Raw genomic sequence first — 16,878 nt, 5'->3', positions numbered from 1 at the left:
GTGGATCAAAGTCATTGTTAGCATAAAAGGGCACCACTTCACTGACTTCTGTGGAGTTTCAGCTACTTTCGTCAGCAGTAAATTTTCTCCTGCGTGTGTCAATCTGAACAGCGGATTAACTAAACTGCACTGTAATTTTAAACAGAATTACTGTATCCTTTACCTTCTAGTAAATTACATGCCATATCCATGTGAAACTAGAACATGTTGGTGCTGAACCAGCTTAACATGTCTGTATATAAAAATTGCATCCCAAATCCTTCTTTTTAAAGTGATACTAAGTTTAGCTTATAGTAAGAGGTTTATCATTCTGTGTTTGTTGTAACTATCCCCGTTATCTAAGCTTCCAACATTGACTTTACAATTCACTCTACTTTTTTTGCCCTTTTAAGCAATTTGAAAGCAAAATCCTGCTTTGAATATTCAGTGCACACCGTTTGAGTTAACAGGTACAAAACAACTGAATGCTTAGCTCATTTCTCATAAGAAAAATTAAGCTAAGTCGGTACTGTTTCGAGAGGTATTTAAGTAACGTTTTTTTGTAAATGTGCCATGTTATCAAATGTAAAACAACTGCTTTTTTTTTCAGATGATCCTTAGAAAACTTTTGTATTAAACCTAAAAAGCTGATTTGCATATTTACAAAATCTTTGTCATAGCAAACATGCAACATACAGAACAAAATGTTTTGTTCTATGGCTGTTTATGAATTTTTCTATGTACTTATCTCCACAGAACGACTTAACATTGAAAAAAAAACCCCGCAAGTACTAAATATGTCCAGTAAAAACCTGACAGATTAGAATTCATGGCTTTTCCACTGTGTTCATTTATCTGCAGCCTCTCATTAATTCATTTACTAAACATTGTCATAATAATGACAGTGCTTTGGTCAAAACACTGCAAGAGAAGAAAAAAAAATGTATGAAGCTGCAATGTGTCAGGACATAATACTTGTAAAGAGATGAAATCTGCTGACTAAAGCCATATACATCATGAGAGCAAAGAAACGACCAAACGCTCTGGTGCTGTGATACAGTGTCTTCCCTTTTTTTGCATAAATATACAAAATATACACTTCCAGTTTCTTCTGAGACGTCTTTTAAACGGATAACTCATACTCGAAAACTAAACTCGTTTCAGTCGGATGTCGAGAGTCAATAGGAGAATTGCATAGATATAAAACAGCCTCGGCAACAAGTCCAAGCTCCTAGTTCTGATGCCTCTTCATGTGGAGAGCCAGGTGATCGGAGCGGGAGAAGCTGCGGTTGCAGACGGCGCACTGGAAGGGCTTCGCCCCCGTGTGCTTCCTGTAGTGGCGCGTTAATTCATCCGAGCGAGCGAATCTCCAGTCGCAGCCTTCCCACGTGCACTTGTACGGCTTCTCACCTGAAGGAGAGACCAGAGGGAAGGAGACTGTTAGCTGTCTCTCTCTCTGGGGAAAACTGATGTGCTCTATTCTACAGGCCCCAAATTAACAGCCCCTTTTCTTTTTTTCTTTTTTTTTTTCTTTGTGGTGAATCTTGCTGTCAAGTCGGTGATTTAATACCTGGATAAAACGTAAGAACACTTCAAACATGCACACTGGAGACAGCCACAATACAGAAAGGTAAATGCAGAGAGGTAAAAAGAATGCAAAAGGCTGCAATACGCTCCCTTACACTCATCTCAATATGAGAAGAAGTATGGAAAAAAAAAAGGCATCCCATGACAATCCAGCCTAGCTTGGAATTTACACTTGCACCTCTTAAAAATGGGTAAATTAAGTCCTACAGAGCTTTTTTTTTTTTAAAAGGTCTGAAACGAGGAGAAAGATTTCTATATAGCTTCTTTGTAGTGCAGTCTATTCAAGAGCTTCCAATGTGCAAAGCAAGGGGCACAGCACATTACAAACCCAACAGGGATACTATTTTCTAAAATGTCAGGGCAATAAAAACTTGCATCATCCTGGTTTGGGCTAGCTATATATAGGAGAAAGCACCTAGAAGACCAAAGCACCCGTTTTCAGAAATTTATAAATGTCTACAATTGAGTGCTTAAATAGCCATATTTTAGAGGTACTTGCTGTCTCCATTAGTCTATACTGACATAGGGGGAGCATGGCATCTCTGAAAGCTGGCTGTGTTCAGAGCAGCTCTGAACACAACTTTGAGGCATCCAGCTGGTGCCCAAGCACTCAAAATATTTGCGTTTATCCATTTCTGAACAGCAAGCGGGGTATTTTAAGCATGCCTATAATTTATAGGTGTTTGTTGAAATGGAAGAAATACGAAGCTACCAAGGCAAGATGACTCCTTTGCAAAATCAGAATTTTATGTACATATACCTGCTCAGGAGCTGGTATGGACATGATGTCAGCATACAAGCAACCTTCATATAAATAAAGAGGCTAAGATTACCTATTTACAGCCTACTGCTTGGTTGACAAGCAGCTGGGACAGTGGGTCACTATCGATATCCCTTATATTAATTTGACCCATTTAGCAAGAAAAGAAAGCTGAATTTATCAAAGCACTTGGCAGTAGCTTCAACTGGAGTAGAATCCAACGAAGGCTGAGCTTTCCAAAGAAGTCCTTCCTACTACCTTACACATCTTTTGCCTCTTCACCGGTCTCAGACCTTTACCCTCACAGTCTCAATCCTACAGCAATGTGGAGTGCCTCCTACTTTTCCCTGTTTTACCATCACACGAGCATGTGGAAGGAAGACAGAAACCAGTATTCTGCAATCAGAATGTTTGTTCTGCACCAGTTATGTGGGGAACACTATTTGAGAAACCCAAAAGCATTGCTTTGGAGACGCTAATTTATCATTCAGATGAAATTATGAAACTGGCTTTGTCTGGGAGTCTCTACTGCTTCTTCTGATCAACTAGCCAGTAACTTTCCATCTACCACCAAGAGCAGAACCACTCCTTTGCTCATATTGGGGATGTGACTTCATGTTGGCAGCACAGTCACAACAAGAACCAGACCTCTACAAGAAAACTAACCACTCAACCAAACCACCACCTCTTTGCACAAACAGCGACTGGGATTTATTGAAATCACAGTGGAAACATATCACCCCTTAAGAAAAACAAACTCAGAGCCAGGCATCACCTCGTCGAGTTCAAAATTATTTGGTGGATAGCACATCGGAACACAAATCATTACAAATTTCTGTCATAGTTGAGTTCACTCTATCTGATGCTGATTGAAGACTGGAATGATCTATCATATTGGACTCTTTTTTGCTTCATACAACATGGTTAGAACACAGATTTCATTCCAGTCCAGTATGTAAAGCTTTTCTAACATCAGAGAAGCCAGCTGAGGTAAAGCAGTTGGTCTTCAGGGTAGAATGACAGGAAAGGTCTCTGTTCAGCAAGGGATCTTTTGCACTATATGTTTCATCCTTAATGTATTTAAACTAGGTTATCAATGCAGACTGTGGAAGACTGAGTTGCTGATCCACAGGCACAGCACATGGGAGATCTTCCATGAACACTGTGTTAAAACACACGTGTACACACGGAGGTTGCACAACATTACTCCTGCATTCGAAGCTTAAAGCTAGCATATTCTTTCTTTTTCTCCTTTCTTTCTCCTCTTTTCCCACACAGGCTTTGAACTCTTCTATAAAATCCTTCACTTAAAACTGCCATAATATCCTTGATGCTAAACTCCTAGTTTTGTGATCTCTCCACCCTAACTGCCCAGAGTGAGCATACATATAGCCAGGCCTCTATATACTCCAAACACTTCCTTATCCACTTTGCAGAATTATATGAAGAATGACAGAAATGGTAAAGGCGGCAGGAAAATTGCCCTAGCTGAACAAATCCAGATCAGACGGGAAGAGGAACCAGAAGATTAAAATCACTGTTTGCAACCCTGACATAGAGGAGGTATGAAGCACAGCAACTTCACTGAGCACTGGGCTACGCTGTACTGAAAAAGTCTCAAAAGTTGTCCCACGCAGGTGATACCTGACCCTGTCTGAGTCCAAACAAAACTGCTGTTCCAGCTAAAACTTTTTCCAACCAGAAAGCAGCACCAGCAGGTGATATGACAGCTCCTGGCATAAGAAATGCCAAAATTGGGGCAGCGGTGAACCCTGTGCCTCGCTCCTGAGTCAATGCTGAATCCAACAGACACATCCTCATCGAAATCTAGGGGACCCAGCTTCCCAGAGATGCCATTTAGAAACTTACCCGCTGTCACTGTCACTTCACCACCTGCCCAAGCCACGAATCCTCCCAGGCAACGTGGTTACTCCGGGGAAAAGCTGGGCAGCGGGGTGGGGAAGAGCATCGCTCCTCTTGGCCGACCAGCTTCGGCAGACCTGAGCTAAACTGAGAGGAGCTCAGAGGATGCGCGGAGAGGAAAGAGATGGTGCCTTAAAGGGATTGTTCTAACAGTGTGACTTTTAGGTACTGGAAATTAAAGCCAGAAAGCTGCTTTTAACCCCTGCTTTGGCCAACAGCGAGAACTGGAAAATGTATTTTTAGCACCAATGCAGACGCCCGTGTTATTTTGAATAAATCCTAGGGGTAAAATACTGAATATCTATGTTTGTAATGCTAGTTTCCGTTGGAAAGTTCTATTTAGGAACTGAATCAATTTCAAATGTTTTCCTTTTGGGCAAGGCGGGAGGGGGGCAAGAAAAAGAAGGTGGAGATTATTTTCACTCCTTTAAGGAAAGCAGAACAACTAGCTGGTAGTATTTTCTCTCTCTCAGCCTATACACATGCTTTTTGTCATTTAACAGAAACAAGAATTCAATTTAAGTTCCTGCAGCACGGGAAAAAGAGCCTCATGTTACATATTTTCTGAGGCGATCCTAATTCTTTGCTGCACTGACTTTAAAGCACTGAGAAATATGGGGTTGAAGATTTATTTTTTAAAAAAGCAGGTATACACAACAAGGGACACTGAACCCTCTATCCACTGTTTTCATTGGCTACATAGTAATGTAAGATTTGTTTACTTTAATGATTGTGCGAAATACAGTAGCTGTAAAGTTTCAGAAATACTTGGTTTTCCTCCAGCAATTTAGGGCTTCTATAGGGTGTTAAACCAAGAATGCCACTGGTCATCAAACACAGAGGCAGCACGGCTCAGTTGCTGGAACACGATCGTGGTATCAAACAGATATTTCACTGTAAAAGCAAGAAAACAGCTAACTCCTCCACTTCAGGGGAGCTTCCACGGGATTTGTTAGAATGTCAACACTGTTCAACTAAAACACCATGGAGGAAGCTGGTACCGATTTCTAGCCAAATAGCACACTCCAACCCTTTCTTCCTAAGCCAGAAATATTATACACAGCACTTCTGGGAAACAGAACTGCTTTCCTTTAAATTATACTTCAACAGGATACGGATTTCATAAGTTTAATTGGATTTCTGCATAACCTCCTTCCAGTATCACTGATTTAAAATATTTTGCTAGGCTTATACATCACAAAATATATTTTTAAGTTCTCGGGCTGTTAATATGCATCCATTCTCCAGTTTAAAAAAAATACATTTGCGAAGCATGAGAAACAGCCTTGTATTTGAGCACAGAAAGTTTAAGCCCTAATGTTTAGTTTGGAAGCTCTCTTACAGAAAGCACCTAGCAAGAGATAAGGGAGTTTAACCTGAAAGGAGACTATTCTCCTTGCAATGTGTCTGTTTAAAAAAAAAAATAAATTTATAATGTTGTGAGATTGCACGGATGTTAAAACGTTGTCTGGATATCCACATATAATATGCTAACCCAGGCAGCCACTTCAACCGATCAACCATCCCAAAGCAGATCCCAGGGTTTGGGATCCTCCTTGATACCACAACAGAATTGTTCAGATCGGTGAGGCACACCGAAATGGCTCTTCTCCCTTCAACTTATCTTCTTGGGATTTAGCCATGTCCAAATGCACCGACTGCTTTCCTAACATTAATTCCAGCCACTGGCAGTGACCATCACGGCCAAGCTCATCTGGGTAAGGTACAGAGGGGGGCACGTGACGACCATTCTGAAGACACCTCCTAGCTTCAACACGCAGCCTCCGATCAAGAAAATGCTTGTTTAAAATTCTGTTTGTAAAACACAAGTCACTGAAAACCTCTGTTAGTGATGAATTTCCCCATTGCCAAGAAACTAAGCTTCCTTATTTCATCAAAGAGTTGTGTGACTTTATTTCTGCAATTCACTGCTAGGATGGCTTTCTTGAAACACAAAGCTGCAAACAGCATGGGCTGGATTTTCAAACCTGAAGTTAGGTAACTCTATTGGTATGCAGAAATCCAAATACAGTTATTACACCAGCCAACGCCTGCAACTTCTCTTATTTCCTATCAGAAATTTTTGTCAGAGCGGTGAGTTTGGAGCTTCCTTGAGGAAGAAAAAGCAGCACACTTTTCAAAGACTCCAGAAAGACAACATCTGATGATGGCTCATAAGGGTATAAAAACATGAACATACCTCTCCCCCTCCTGCCATGCTTTCCATCATTTTAATATTACTTGTGCTTAAAATGAAATTATTTCTACTGACAAATGCTTGGCCTTAAAAAAATATTCAACTAGCATTGATAAAACAATGGTAGGCAAAGCAGAAATTTCTGCACCGTAACTGCACCAGTTACGTACATAACCTGCATTGTGTCGAGTTTTAAAACAGGCTATTACAAAGATTTGTGTTGTCTCAATGTTTTCTGGTGAGTTTGTTTTCAAATTTTTCACATCTTGGCGTCAGTTGTCTTAGTCTCTGACATGCTATAGCCTCAAACTCATACAAGAAACAAGAACAAATTAAATGCTTTCCCTCTGTTTTAGCTTGCCTGAAATAGCTCTCCTCCAGTTCATAGCACCATGATTTTAAACTCTGGTCTCTTCCAGGCTTACCAGAACTGAAAGCAGTTGCTTGAGTGTATGCACTCATTCAAAACAAGTTTTAGTTTCCAACGTTTACCTAAAATTAGACCTGCCTTCTGCCATTGACTAAGTGCTGTAATCATCGTTAAAAGCAGCTTGTTTGTTGAGTTTTTGTCCTTTTTAAAGACGGGTGGGGCTTTTACTTAGAAAAAAGAGCAGAAAGCTGAAATTCCAAAATAATAAAAAAAAATCCCTCAGGTGTTTAAAAGCTCTTTAGTGCACTGAAATTCTCAGTTGTCCAGGAGAGAGAAGGGTCAGAGGGCTGACAGCACACAAGGTATGCCCAGTTTATTTTGTGAGTGACAAAACACATTTATTCCTCAAAACATCCAGCCCACCACTGATATGAACACATAACATAAGCACACGTTTTTTAATGTGATAAAGCCTGTGTCTAGTATAGCAACGGCTATAGGGTGACCATTAGATAGTACTTCATACCGAAAATGCATTTTAAGGGATCCTGTAACAGAGAGCTGTTGCGATTCGTAAGACTGATCACTGATAAATCAAGCAGTATTCGATCTCTCTCTAATAAAAGCATGAACAGGAAAAAAGAAAAACTGACTGGTAAGCAAAGAGGATGGTCAAAACAGTTGTGCATCGTTCACATTCCAACTACAGAGGCGCAGAAGGCATCATCTTCTCAGCACCCCCACCACTCTTATTTTGCTAAGTGCTGTCTTAGGCAGTTCAAGGATTACTGGGGAATCCTGACTGGCCTGTATGATGGTTTATTTTCTTTCTGGTGTAACCTTCTGTCTTAACAGAGGTGGTCTCTCTTCAGGGAGATACACAAACAAAGAGGAAAGGAATTTCTTTTTCTTTTTTTTTTAAGTAGGTTTGTAAGAAATCCATGCCATCTGGGGTGCATGGCTGTGTCTACACGTCCTGTGCTGAAGAACGTGTTTCTTCATCTTTGCCTGTGGTGCAAGAACAGCTCTTTAGCTCTCACATCAGTAACACTGGCTCTTGTACAGCCAGATAAGAGGTGCTCTTAAAAAGGAATTTATTAAACACGTATCGTACGCTTCCAGATTTCCATCTACTGTATGCACACACACAAAAAAAAAATAAAAAATTGAAAGCAATACATTAAAGCTATTTTAACTCAAAGCGACACACTGTACACTTGCCAAAATCAAAGGTTTTAATACGTCCTTAATCAGAGTTGTTAGAGATCACTGAATATAAATAATGTAGTCTGACAGGACAGGAATGCTGCTACTAAGATACTCAGACTAAACTAGGACATTACTTAAATGTTTCTAATCTTTCACCAATGGGAGGTGCAGGTCATCTAACAAACAACAAACAACACACTACCCTGGAACCAGGAGTCAATCGTCCCAGTCAAGCTCAGAAATTAATTACAATAAGGAATGTCTAATCAAATAATGGAAAGTTTTAATCACTGGCAATTGCTGCGAATCTTGGGACTATATTAGCCTATGTAGGGCGGTCTCAAAATGAACTATATTTAAAGCCGGTCTCTTAGGTCAACAGTTTCCTTATCAGGAATCAAATATCCTGGAACTGAAGTTTAATCCTCTCAGGGAGCAATTGACAGAAACAACAGGTTTTTTAAGCTTTCATGCTTAGAGGGACTTTCTAGGCTTTTAATCAAGAAGAAAATACTAGGCTTTTCTTTCCAGTGTCTAAAACCTAGCAGGAGTACCCCTCACCTGACACCCTGGAATTTAATTCCTGCTTCTTAAAAATTGTGTGCCGGATGCTGATGTGAATGACCAGTAATATTTAATTAAAAATTAAGTTTACGTTGCTAAGATTTCACCCTCTGTTGAGCAACACATTCAAACATGTCTCATTTAGGTTATGACTACAGATAAAAAACCAGATCAATTAATACCAAGGTCTGCGATCATTCACAAAGTGTTTGGGAAAAAAAAATGCATTATTTTCCCTTAAACTGTGGTTTGCCCAGGAAAATAATGTACTTCCATTTCTCACACGGGCAGCTAATGGATTTAGCAGAATTCATAAATAAAAGATACCGAAATATTCTCCAGCAGTGTCTAGCAACACTGCACTTTAATGCACTTTGTCAACAGTTTTATTTAACTCTCTTCCGTCTTCAGGCATTTACTGACACCTCCCTAAAGCATAATCTCTGCAACTGGCTCACCTAACAGGTTAAAGAAGCAGAATCCACACAGAAATACCACTTAATAGCTGTTTTCATGATGCAAAGATTCTTCCAGGACGAGGTTTACTACGTACGAGAAGGCTGCAACCACGAGCAAGGCAGAGTCTTCTGCGGCCTCCGTTCCCCACTTGCACACCATGAGCGAAGTCCCTCACCCAACACTCAGGGTGATTTGAGTCAACACATGTTTTTGCAAGGTGCTTTTTTTTCCAGCAGAAGTTCAACTACCACTTGTCCTTCCTTCTGACCAACTGGCATCAGGAATTCCCCGGCAATTCTATATAATACCACCTTTAGCCAAGCAGCCGATTACAGCTATCACGCACAACTCGTTCTAATTCTGACGCACCATCAGAGCTTTATTCTGGACCTATTGAGGCAGAGATCTAAAATAAAAGTTTAACACCTTGAGGAACTGCACAAACCAGCAGCTGTCCCATGCCTACGTAAACATTTGAAGTAACTAGGGACAGTGGAAGTATTTTGAGTGCATCTTGTTTAGAGAAATGCCATTTCTCTTGAGTTATCTCGGCTTCCACTTCCCATCACCAAATACAAACTAGATCTATAGATAGAGACGAAATAGTTCTGCAGTTAATGCTAGAAACTATTAATGGCAAGCCCACCATGTGACCAGAGAACATGCCTGCACAAAGACTCTGTATACGGAAAACCAACATGCAGCTGGAATATGTCCTCAACGTGCGTGCCCTGATGTGTTCAAAACAATGACAGATCTTCCTCTTAAAACCATACACAATTCTGAACTGTGCAGCTGTTCACAGAAATAACAATATAAAAAAACCTCCAAACCACCCCCCTGCAGCCAGTGGCTGTTACAGGTAGGTTACAGGTAGGGTATTCCAGGTGCATATCAAAAGCTCAACTTCCACAGTCCAAGTCTTTTAACATATAAGGAAATCTAACACAAATAAGTTATAAGGCCGCTGGTTCTAAAGGATTACTTGATACCTACGTATATATTCTGATGCCAGAAAAGGAGCCGAACAAGGTTTATCTACAACACACAAGTAACTGCTTTTCACTGGAATTTGACACGTTTTCCAAGCTGGACATACAGCTGTTGTGGCAGAGCCTTAGGGTGGTTTTATTGCTGGAGAGCCCACAATAAATACGTAATTCCCTTCCCCATCATATACCGCAGTTGCACAATGGCGGTGATGAAATGGAACTTGTTCCACGACTAACTAAAGTAAAAGTATTTTAAAATAAAATCCCTGCTTCGAAAGGTCAAAGAAAAAACCCCAACCCAATCTGTTTTGAGAGATGTTCCAACAGGTACTTCAGCATACGGAATACCATTTTACCTGTTTCAGGAACAACTCAGAGCGAGCTAACATACCACACTGAAGTGGTTTAAGGCATTAAAATCCACCAGACATGTGCTCCAGAACTGCATGGGGATGGACACGAAATGTCCTGTATCTTTGCAGCATTCGAATCTTTGCTCCTGTTCAGTTTTGGGGTAACCAGTTTACCAACAACTAAAAGTTACTTCGTAATTTACAAACACTAAAGCATTACCTAGAGAAAGAAAAACGTCTGCCTGCCTCAGTGACCGTACAAACACATTAACCTTGCGTAGCTATTTACGTGAATATTGGATTCTTAATCAACAAAAGTCCAGTGCAATTGCATTAAATCAGAATACCTACACCAGCTTATACCGCCTGACTTGGTGTAAGGTAAACACCTTGGGAACACCTAAAAAGAAAAATGTAAGGGATTTTCCCCTTGTCTATTTCCTACAGTTTTATTTAAATGCAATTTATAAAGTATGATGGTGTGTTCAGATCTCAGTTGGAGAAAAAAAAGAGTACAGCTTACATTCCACCTATCAAAAATAACATTTCCCTTAGGTTTGTTCTCAAAGAACGTCTACTAAACCCAGTGAAAGCCTTTCAGAAGAGAAAGGCTGCTAAATAAATACTGTGAAAAGGTTGAGATTTTCCAATACAAAAGGAAAACCATAAGGTCTGTCTTGACTTTTAATGGCAAACTTTGCTGCAGGCTCTTTTATTTCAAGATGACAGATTTCTGAGAAGGGCGGGGACTGGTTGGGATGAGAGAGAGACTGCAGCCAATTTTAAAAGGTATTGTTAAGAAACTAAGAATAAGGAGAAAACAACTGCAGTGGTCCATGATTACTAAAGAACAGGTTTAGCCAGATAAACAGGTCTGCTATCCCCGAAGGGATTTGAAAGAATATCACACACAACTTTATTAAAATGGATTACGTGACACTTGCCTTAGACTTTGAAGGTAAAGCTTCACAAAAGCCTTTTTTAAAAAAAATTAAAAATTAAAAAGATATCAAAGCTTAATAGTGCTGTATGAATTCATAGTCCTGGGGGATGGGGTGCACAGAGGCACACATAAATTCAGCCCTCGGGATCGAGCCCTTCTCTTTGGAGATCAATAGCGAGATAGCCCCCCACTCCTGGAGGAGCTGTGCAAGTTCACAGGTTCCCCGGAGTCTGCACCTACTTGCTTTAACATTTAATCGATTTATGGTACCAGGTTAAGGCAGAGATCTTGCTCGTAATACACATTTCAACCACATGTTAAGGCAGAGATCAGAATCGGTGCTGGAAATCTTCAGGCATTAAGGCAACATTTAAGAGAACTGAACTCATGTAAACTCTGAAATAATGCAGGTAACAGGATAGGGATTCATATTCTTGCAGGTAATGCACGCTTTGGACAGTTTATTCCTTCATTCACCTCCCCAGAAGACCCTTTGTATTACAGGCCTGCTTAAGTTCACTAGATTTTTATCTAAAACAACATTCTTGTTTCCATGAATACATCAGCTCCTCTGACCTTTGCACATTTATCCACATTTCTAAGGTCAAATATCTATAGGTAAAACAGCGAAGGCAACAGTAAACATTCATGACCCTAAGCAGTATGTAATAGAGATGTGGTATTTCTTTCTATGCGCAGAAGTATTAACTTTATAAACCCTAAAGACATTACTACTCAAGGTACAAAGAAAGATAGAAATTGATTTAAGAAAGGAAAACTGTATGTTTCAAAAGCTGACTATGTAATGATCGCTTTTAGACTAAAGCTTTGGCTTTTATCCCTTTTCCTTGGAAGTGTATAATACCAAGCAAGATTTTTAAAACTGTATTTAGTTGCAGGTTAAAGTGCATAAGTGGAGATCGCACGCTCTTAAATTTACATATTATTTATTAAAAAGCAATGGGACTATACTCTCTGACATTACTCAGGTTTATAGCCACATGAAAATATTCCTTTCTTAGTAAGCTTACTGCTAATGAGTGATTATATATATACAAAGTATTTTTAACAGTGTTCTTGTTTAGTCTATTACTAATGCAAAGAAATAATCTTTGCACGGTTGCTTTTAATTTTTTACTGTGACTGCCACACAGGTAACTCTTTCATTTATTTATCAAACACAAAATTTCCACAGTAACGTTTAGCCGGGAGACAATTTCTTTACAATAATCCAACGACCCATTCAAAACAGCTGCTGAACAGAAGGCCTTGTTTCCATAGAGATAGTGAAGCATTTTCTCAGATCCCAGCTCGCGCCGAGTTTTGTTTTGACTTTTGGTTTAAACTTGGGTGAAACCCCACTGCCCGATCGGCGCAGCCGCCGCGCTAACAGCCCTGCCTCAGCAAGCGAGTTGCTTCAACTGTGACTCCTTTCACTCCGAAACAAGGTAAAAGAGCTGCGGGGCGTACTCAGATTTTAAAAGCAGGAGCCACAGTCCTCTCATCTCATTCCTTCGCACTATCAGCCGTTTGCTTTTCACTGATCGACCATGACCACTCCTCTGCTAAGATCCCAGCAAAGAACTGTCCTAAACAGTCTCGTGTGCTGGTGCTGAGGTAGTATTTTTTTTCTCTCTGTCTTCCTCTTTCCTTCACCCTCTCCCTCGCCTCAGCAGGTGAGCGCTCAGGAAGGGCACCCAGGGTGGTTCCACCTCCCAGCCACCGTCCTCTGCACCCCTGGCTCCTGTGCCCATGCAGAAACACCGGCCCCAGCTCCGCTCCACGCGAGCCCCTGGACAGCCGGGACTGGATCGAGGTGCAAAAAAGAGTGTAGCCACTGATGCTTTTCCTTTCCTCTGTTTTAATGACTTTCACCAACAAAAAACCCTGAAATTATGTCTTCTTTTTTTGTAAAAAAAGAAAATATATGGAACTGCTTGCCTGAAAGTAGAAAATAAAGCACGCTCAATGCTAAGGACAAAGCAAATGGAGATAATCTGAGGAGGTTTTGTGACGTTTCTGAAAAGTTCTAAGATCAAATAAGTCTAACAGGTTAAAGAGAAAGCCCAAATCAGAAAACTATCTATTTACATAAATCTTGAAAACATGTTTACTATGCTTAATTCATTATTCCAGGGGGAGAAAAAAGCTCTTTTTTAAAACACTTTATGGCATTTTAGATTTAACAGGAAAGCTTCTATCTCTTTTATTCTTAGCTATTTGGGGTTCTGCATCATAAAAGTTTTACCAAAACTGCACTAAGAACAAAAGCAGTTTTTCTTCTCAGTGACCAAACCTTAAATTTTTCTTAGCCTGAACCCACACCACTCCACAGAAAACGGGGAGAAGGTGGCAGAACAAACAGGCTTGCTTTCTCAGAAAACGAGCAAGCCACGAGCGAACAAGAGACAGTGAGAGGGCGAGTACATACCTGTGTGAGTTCTCAGGTGCGCTTTTAAGTGAGAAGACTTCGTATAAACCTTCGTGCAGCCTAAAACAAAACAAAGCAAAAAAGCAGAGCTGCATTTCAGTAGAGAGAACAGGAACGCTTCGCATTACAGTTCAACTCCCTCACTCAGTGCTGGGGTACTGTCTGGAAACATTTAAGTTTACTACCTTCTGGCATCATCACAATTTAGAAATAAAATTTGATACAGAAAGCTCCGAGGGATGTATTGCTTTACATCGAAAAATGTGTATGTTTCTTGCAGACTTACTCTTGTAACGTGTCATAGACCAATAGCTGCTACAATCTACATACAGTAACACCTGCTACATAAGCTAACAACACAGAAGGAGGCTTTATTTTTTTAAAAACATCCTGGAGGATTTGATCAAGGCAGACTCGGTATCATCATTACCCAGAGCTCAGCGTAACTCCCTGCTGAGCACTTTTATCACTCAGCACACCAAACGGGCGATGCGCTGCTGAGAGTTATGTGGGTAAAGGGGGGGATCAGCCACGAGCAGCAATTTCTCTCTGTGCTCAGGTGGGTGTGAGCGCCTTTTAACTGAGATCACGTACTACTTGGAGGCACAGCTCATACTCGGGTCCCTCTTCCTCTTTGGCTTAGGAGAGGGAAGGGCTGTAAGGGAACCCATCTGTGGACAACTTGCAGAGGTAGCTTTATGCTGGCGGCTGAATTCCCTGTTCGCAACACGGAAGATATGGCCGTGGTCTTGGCTACCATGAGCTGAAATGATCATTTTGGTGCCAGCGAATTCAAACTGAGCCTCTGCTCCATCATGGGTATTGGAAAAGTGAGAGCTGCGTGGTCACAGCGAGTCACATTAGGGAAAGCCGTAATTTTATTTCTTTTCTCTTTTCTATGAAGCAGAAGTTTTGTGACATGGTAAAATGAGCTCAGGTGTTGAAGAAAATGATGAACGATATGAAGAAAAGGGTATGTATTACTTAATGTGGAAGTGTACCACACAGTAATACAATAAAAAAGAGAAATTCTAGTTTGACGAGAAATTATTTGCTTCTCCCTAGGTGTAGACTACAGCTAAAGAAAACCACTTATACCTCAATCATGATTATTCACACTTCTTTTCTACTGCAAGAGCTGGGATTTTCTGGCACAAGTCGCTTACCGGGATAGTCACAGTAGTGGATACGCCTTTTTTCCAAATCTGGGTTACTTCTCCTGTTGTATCTGACCGGTTGGATGTTCTGGGGGGTTATGGGCAGAGTCGCTGGCAAATTCGGATTGTGAATTGCCAGCTTGGAAGCTATAGTCGCGGCGTACGACGGAGGAGGGCTTAAATTCTGCAGCATCTCTGCTTGTCTGTCTGGACTTCCAGGCTCGGAGCTTGGGGGTGAAGGAGGGAAATAAGTGGCCTGCTGCTGCTGCAGAAACTGGTTCGGCATGGTGTAGGTGCAGGGAGGGATGCCCTGGAACTGTTTCATGGCAGTCTGTGGAACCGCGGAGGAGAGCGTGTTGAGGCCGGCCATGGCCGAGGGCATGGACACATTGTTAAGGGAGTCCATCACGGCTGCCTGGGGAGCAGCGTTGGGCATATCTAAATCCGGCGAGCTCAAGAGCTGATATAACTGGCCTTGCTGGGGCGTGACGGAAAGGTGAACGTCAGGATTAGGAAGCTCCTGCTTGATGAAAATGTTGTTCACGTCGGGAGTTTGATGTGAACTGAAGATGCTGGTAAATTCAGGGAGGGCCTGAGTGGGGGTAGGGGCAGGGGCAGTAGTTTCGCTCTGGTGACTGAAGATGGTGACTGGCTCCGTCTTGATGTGGGTTACGCAGGGTCGCTGAGATTTGTACAGGCCAGTTCTCAGGTGGCTGATGTCAGGGAGGAAGACGTTCATGTTGATGCTGTAAGGCAACCCTTCGCTGTCAGTGAAAAACTGGTCTACAACTGAGGCACTGTCTCTTCTGTATTTCTTATGTTCGGGGATGACCGGAACGGGTGGGAGCTGGGGTGCCAGGTATTTCTCCATTTCACATCTCGTCTGTAAAACCAAAACAGACCATAACCCACATCATTTGCTACCAACTAAGAAAGACGACGGCAACGCGTGCTGCATGAGGCTTTGCAAATAAGAAGCAATACTGTTCAGCCAGCCGCCAGCTACCTACAGAGGAAGCTATAAACATCCACACTAATGAAAACCTGTCTTTTATAATCAGCCACGCTAATCAACATCATCAAGAACAAGGAGATAAAGTCGTGGCGCAAGTCATTCGCGCGGAGCAAGCACCGAGATCGATCTGATGTTTCAGCTTATGACAAACTTTTCATCTTTTATGCCTACAAGACAGCACGAGGCGCAGAAATGACAGGCAGCGTGCCTAATCTGCAGATCTCCTGCTCTGGAATTCACTGCTCAAGCAGGGTGACTGCCTATCTGTTTCACCCGCTTCTCTTTGAAATGCTAACTCTAAAAGCCACATCCTCAGCTGGCTATTTGAATGCTAATACTTCAAATAATGTTTATATATATAGATAGCGATAAATATGTGTGTGTGTATATAAATATATAAGGCACTTCCAGGATTTTTCATCCTTACAAGAAAGCTATTTGATCAGAAATACGACACCAAAGTGTAAAGTTATAAATAATATCAGACAAAAAGAAGACAGGTCGACCGCATCAAGGTACCCTTTGTGTAAAGTGTCTCCAGGACTACACTTAAAAAAAAATATATATCTCTGCAGTGTGTAATTGGCTAATAGCGCGATAAACATGTCCCTGTCCGTGTCTCGGTCCTAAGAGAGCTCTTCAATTACCGGGAAATCATTCTCTTAGCGTACTGGTGCGAGGGAATCCGTGGGTGGCTGGAGCCCGATCCATTACTGGTACAGTCATCGGCAAAACATCCACCGCGCACTCCAGTGGCCAAATGCCACATCCCCCCCTGCCCCGTCAAGAGAGGGCTCATACCAGACCCGTTTAGCGCCCCGCAAGAGAAAGCAGCTGCCAGCCAGCAACTCTGCCCCCAAAGTGGATTTTTAGGACCTTTCTTCAAAGATCCCCGGGTAAACAACCACAAACAGAGCCGCCTTCCTTCCCGTCCCTTTG

General features: G+C 41.5%; 1 protein-coding gene across 1 annotated transcript; it reads right to left on the bottom strand.

Moving 5' to 3' along the window:
* Positions 1–584: 584 nt before the first annotated feature.
* On the bottom strand, positions 585–15,810 carry KLF5 (Kruppel-like factor 5 (intestinal)). Its single transcript, XM_009867653.1, has 3 exons — positions 14,934–15,810; positions 13,768–13,827; positions 585–1,389 (listed from the first exon to the last, which is right to left on the bottom strand). The coding sequence occupies exons 1-3, from the start codon at positions 15,793–15,795 to the stop codon at positions 1,211–1,213; spliced, it is 1,101 nt and encodes a 366-aa protein (XP_009865955.1). The 5' UTR covers positions 15,796–15,810; the 3' UTR covers positions 585–1,210.
* Between the last annotated feature and the right edge of the window lie 1,068 nt (positions 15,811–16,878).

The sequence above is a fragment of the Apaloderma vittatum genome, unplaced genomic scaffold, assembly GCF_000703405.1.
Source record: "Apaloderma vittatum isolate BGI_N311 unplaced genomic scaffold, ASM70340v1 scaffold31634, whole genome shotgun sequence".
In the NCBI taxonomy this organism is placed as follows: Eukaryota; Metazoa; Chordata; class Aves; order Trogoniformes; family Trogonidae; genus Apaloderma; species Apaloderma vittatum.
The sequence above is the reverse complement of the archived record's forward strand: the minus strand, read 5'-3'. Positions and strand labels throughout refer to the sequence as shown.

Bases quoted from the DNA above. Each gene is read 5' to 3' on its own strand.
- KLF5 (XM_009867653.1), bottom strand. From the start codon at position 15,795: ATGGAGAAATACCTGGCACCCCAGCTCCCACCCGTTCCGGTCATCCCC. The intron at 13,828-14,933 runs GTAAGCGACTTG...GTTTTGTTTTAG, and splicing joins CCACTACTGTGACTATCCCG to GCTGCACGAAGGTTTATACG. The intron at 1,390-13,767 runs GTATGTACTCGC...TCTCTCCTTCAG, and splicing joins GCACCTGAGAACTCACACAG to GTGAGAAGCCGTACAAGTGC.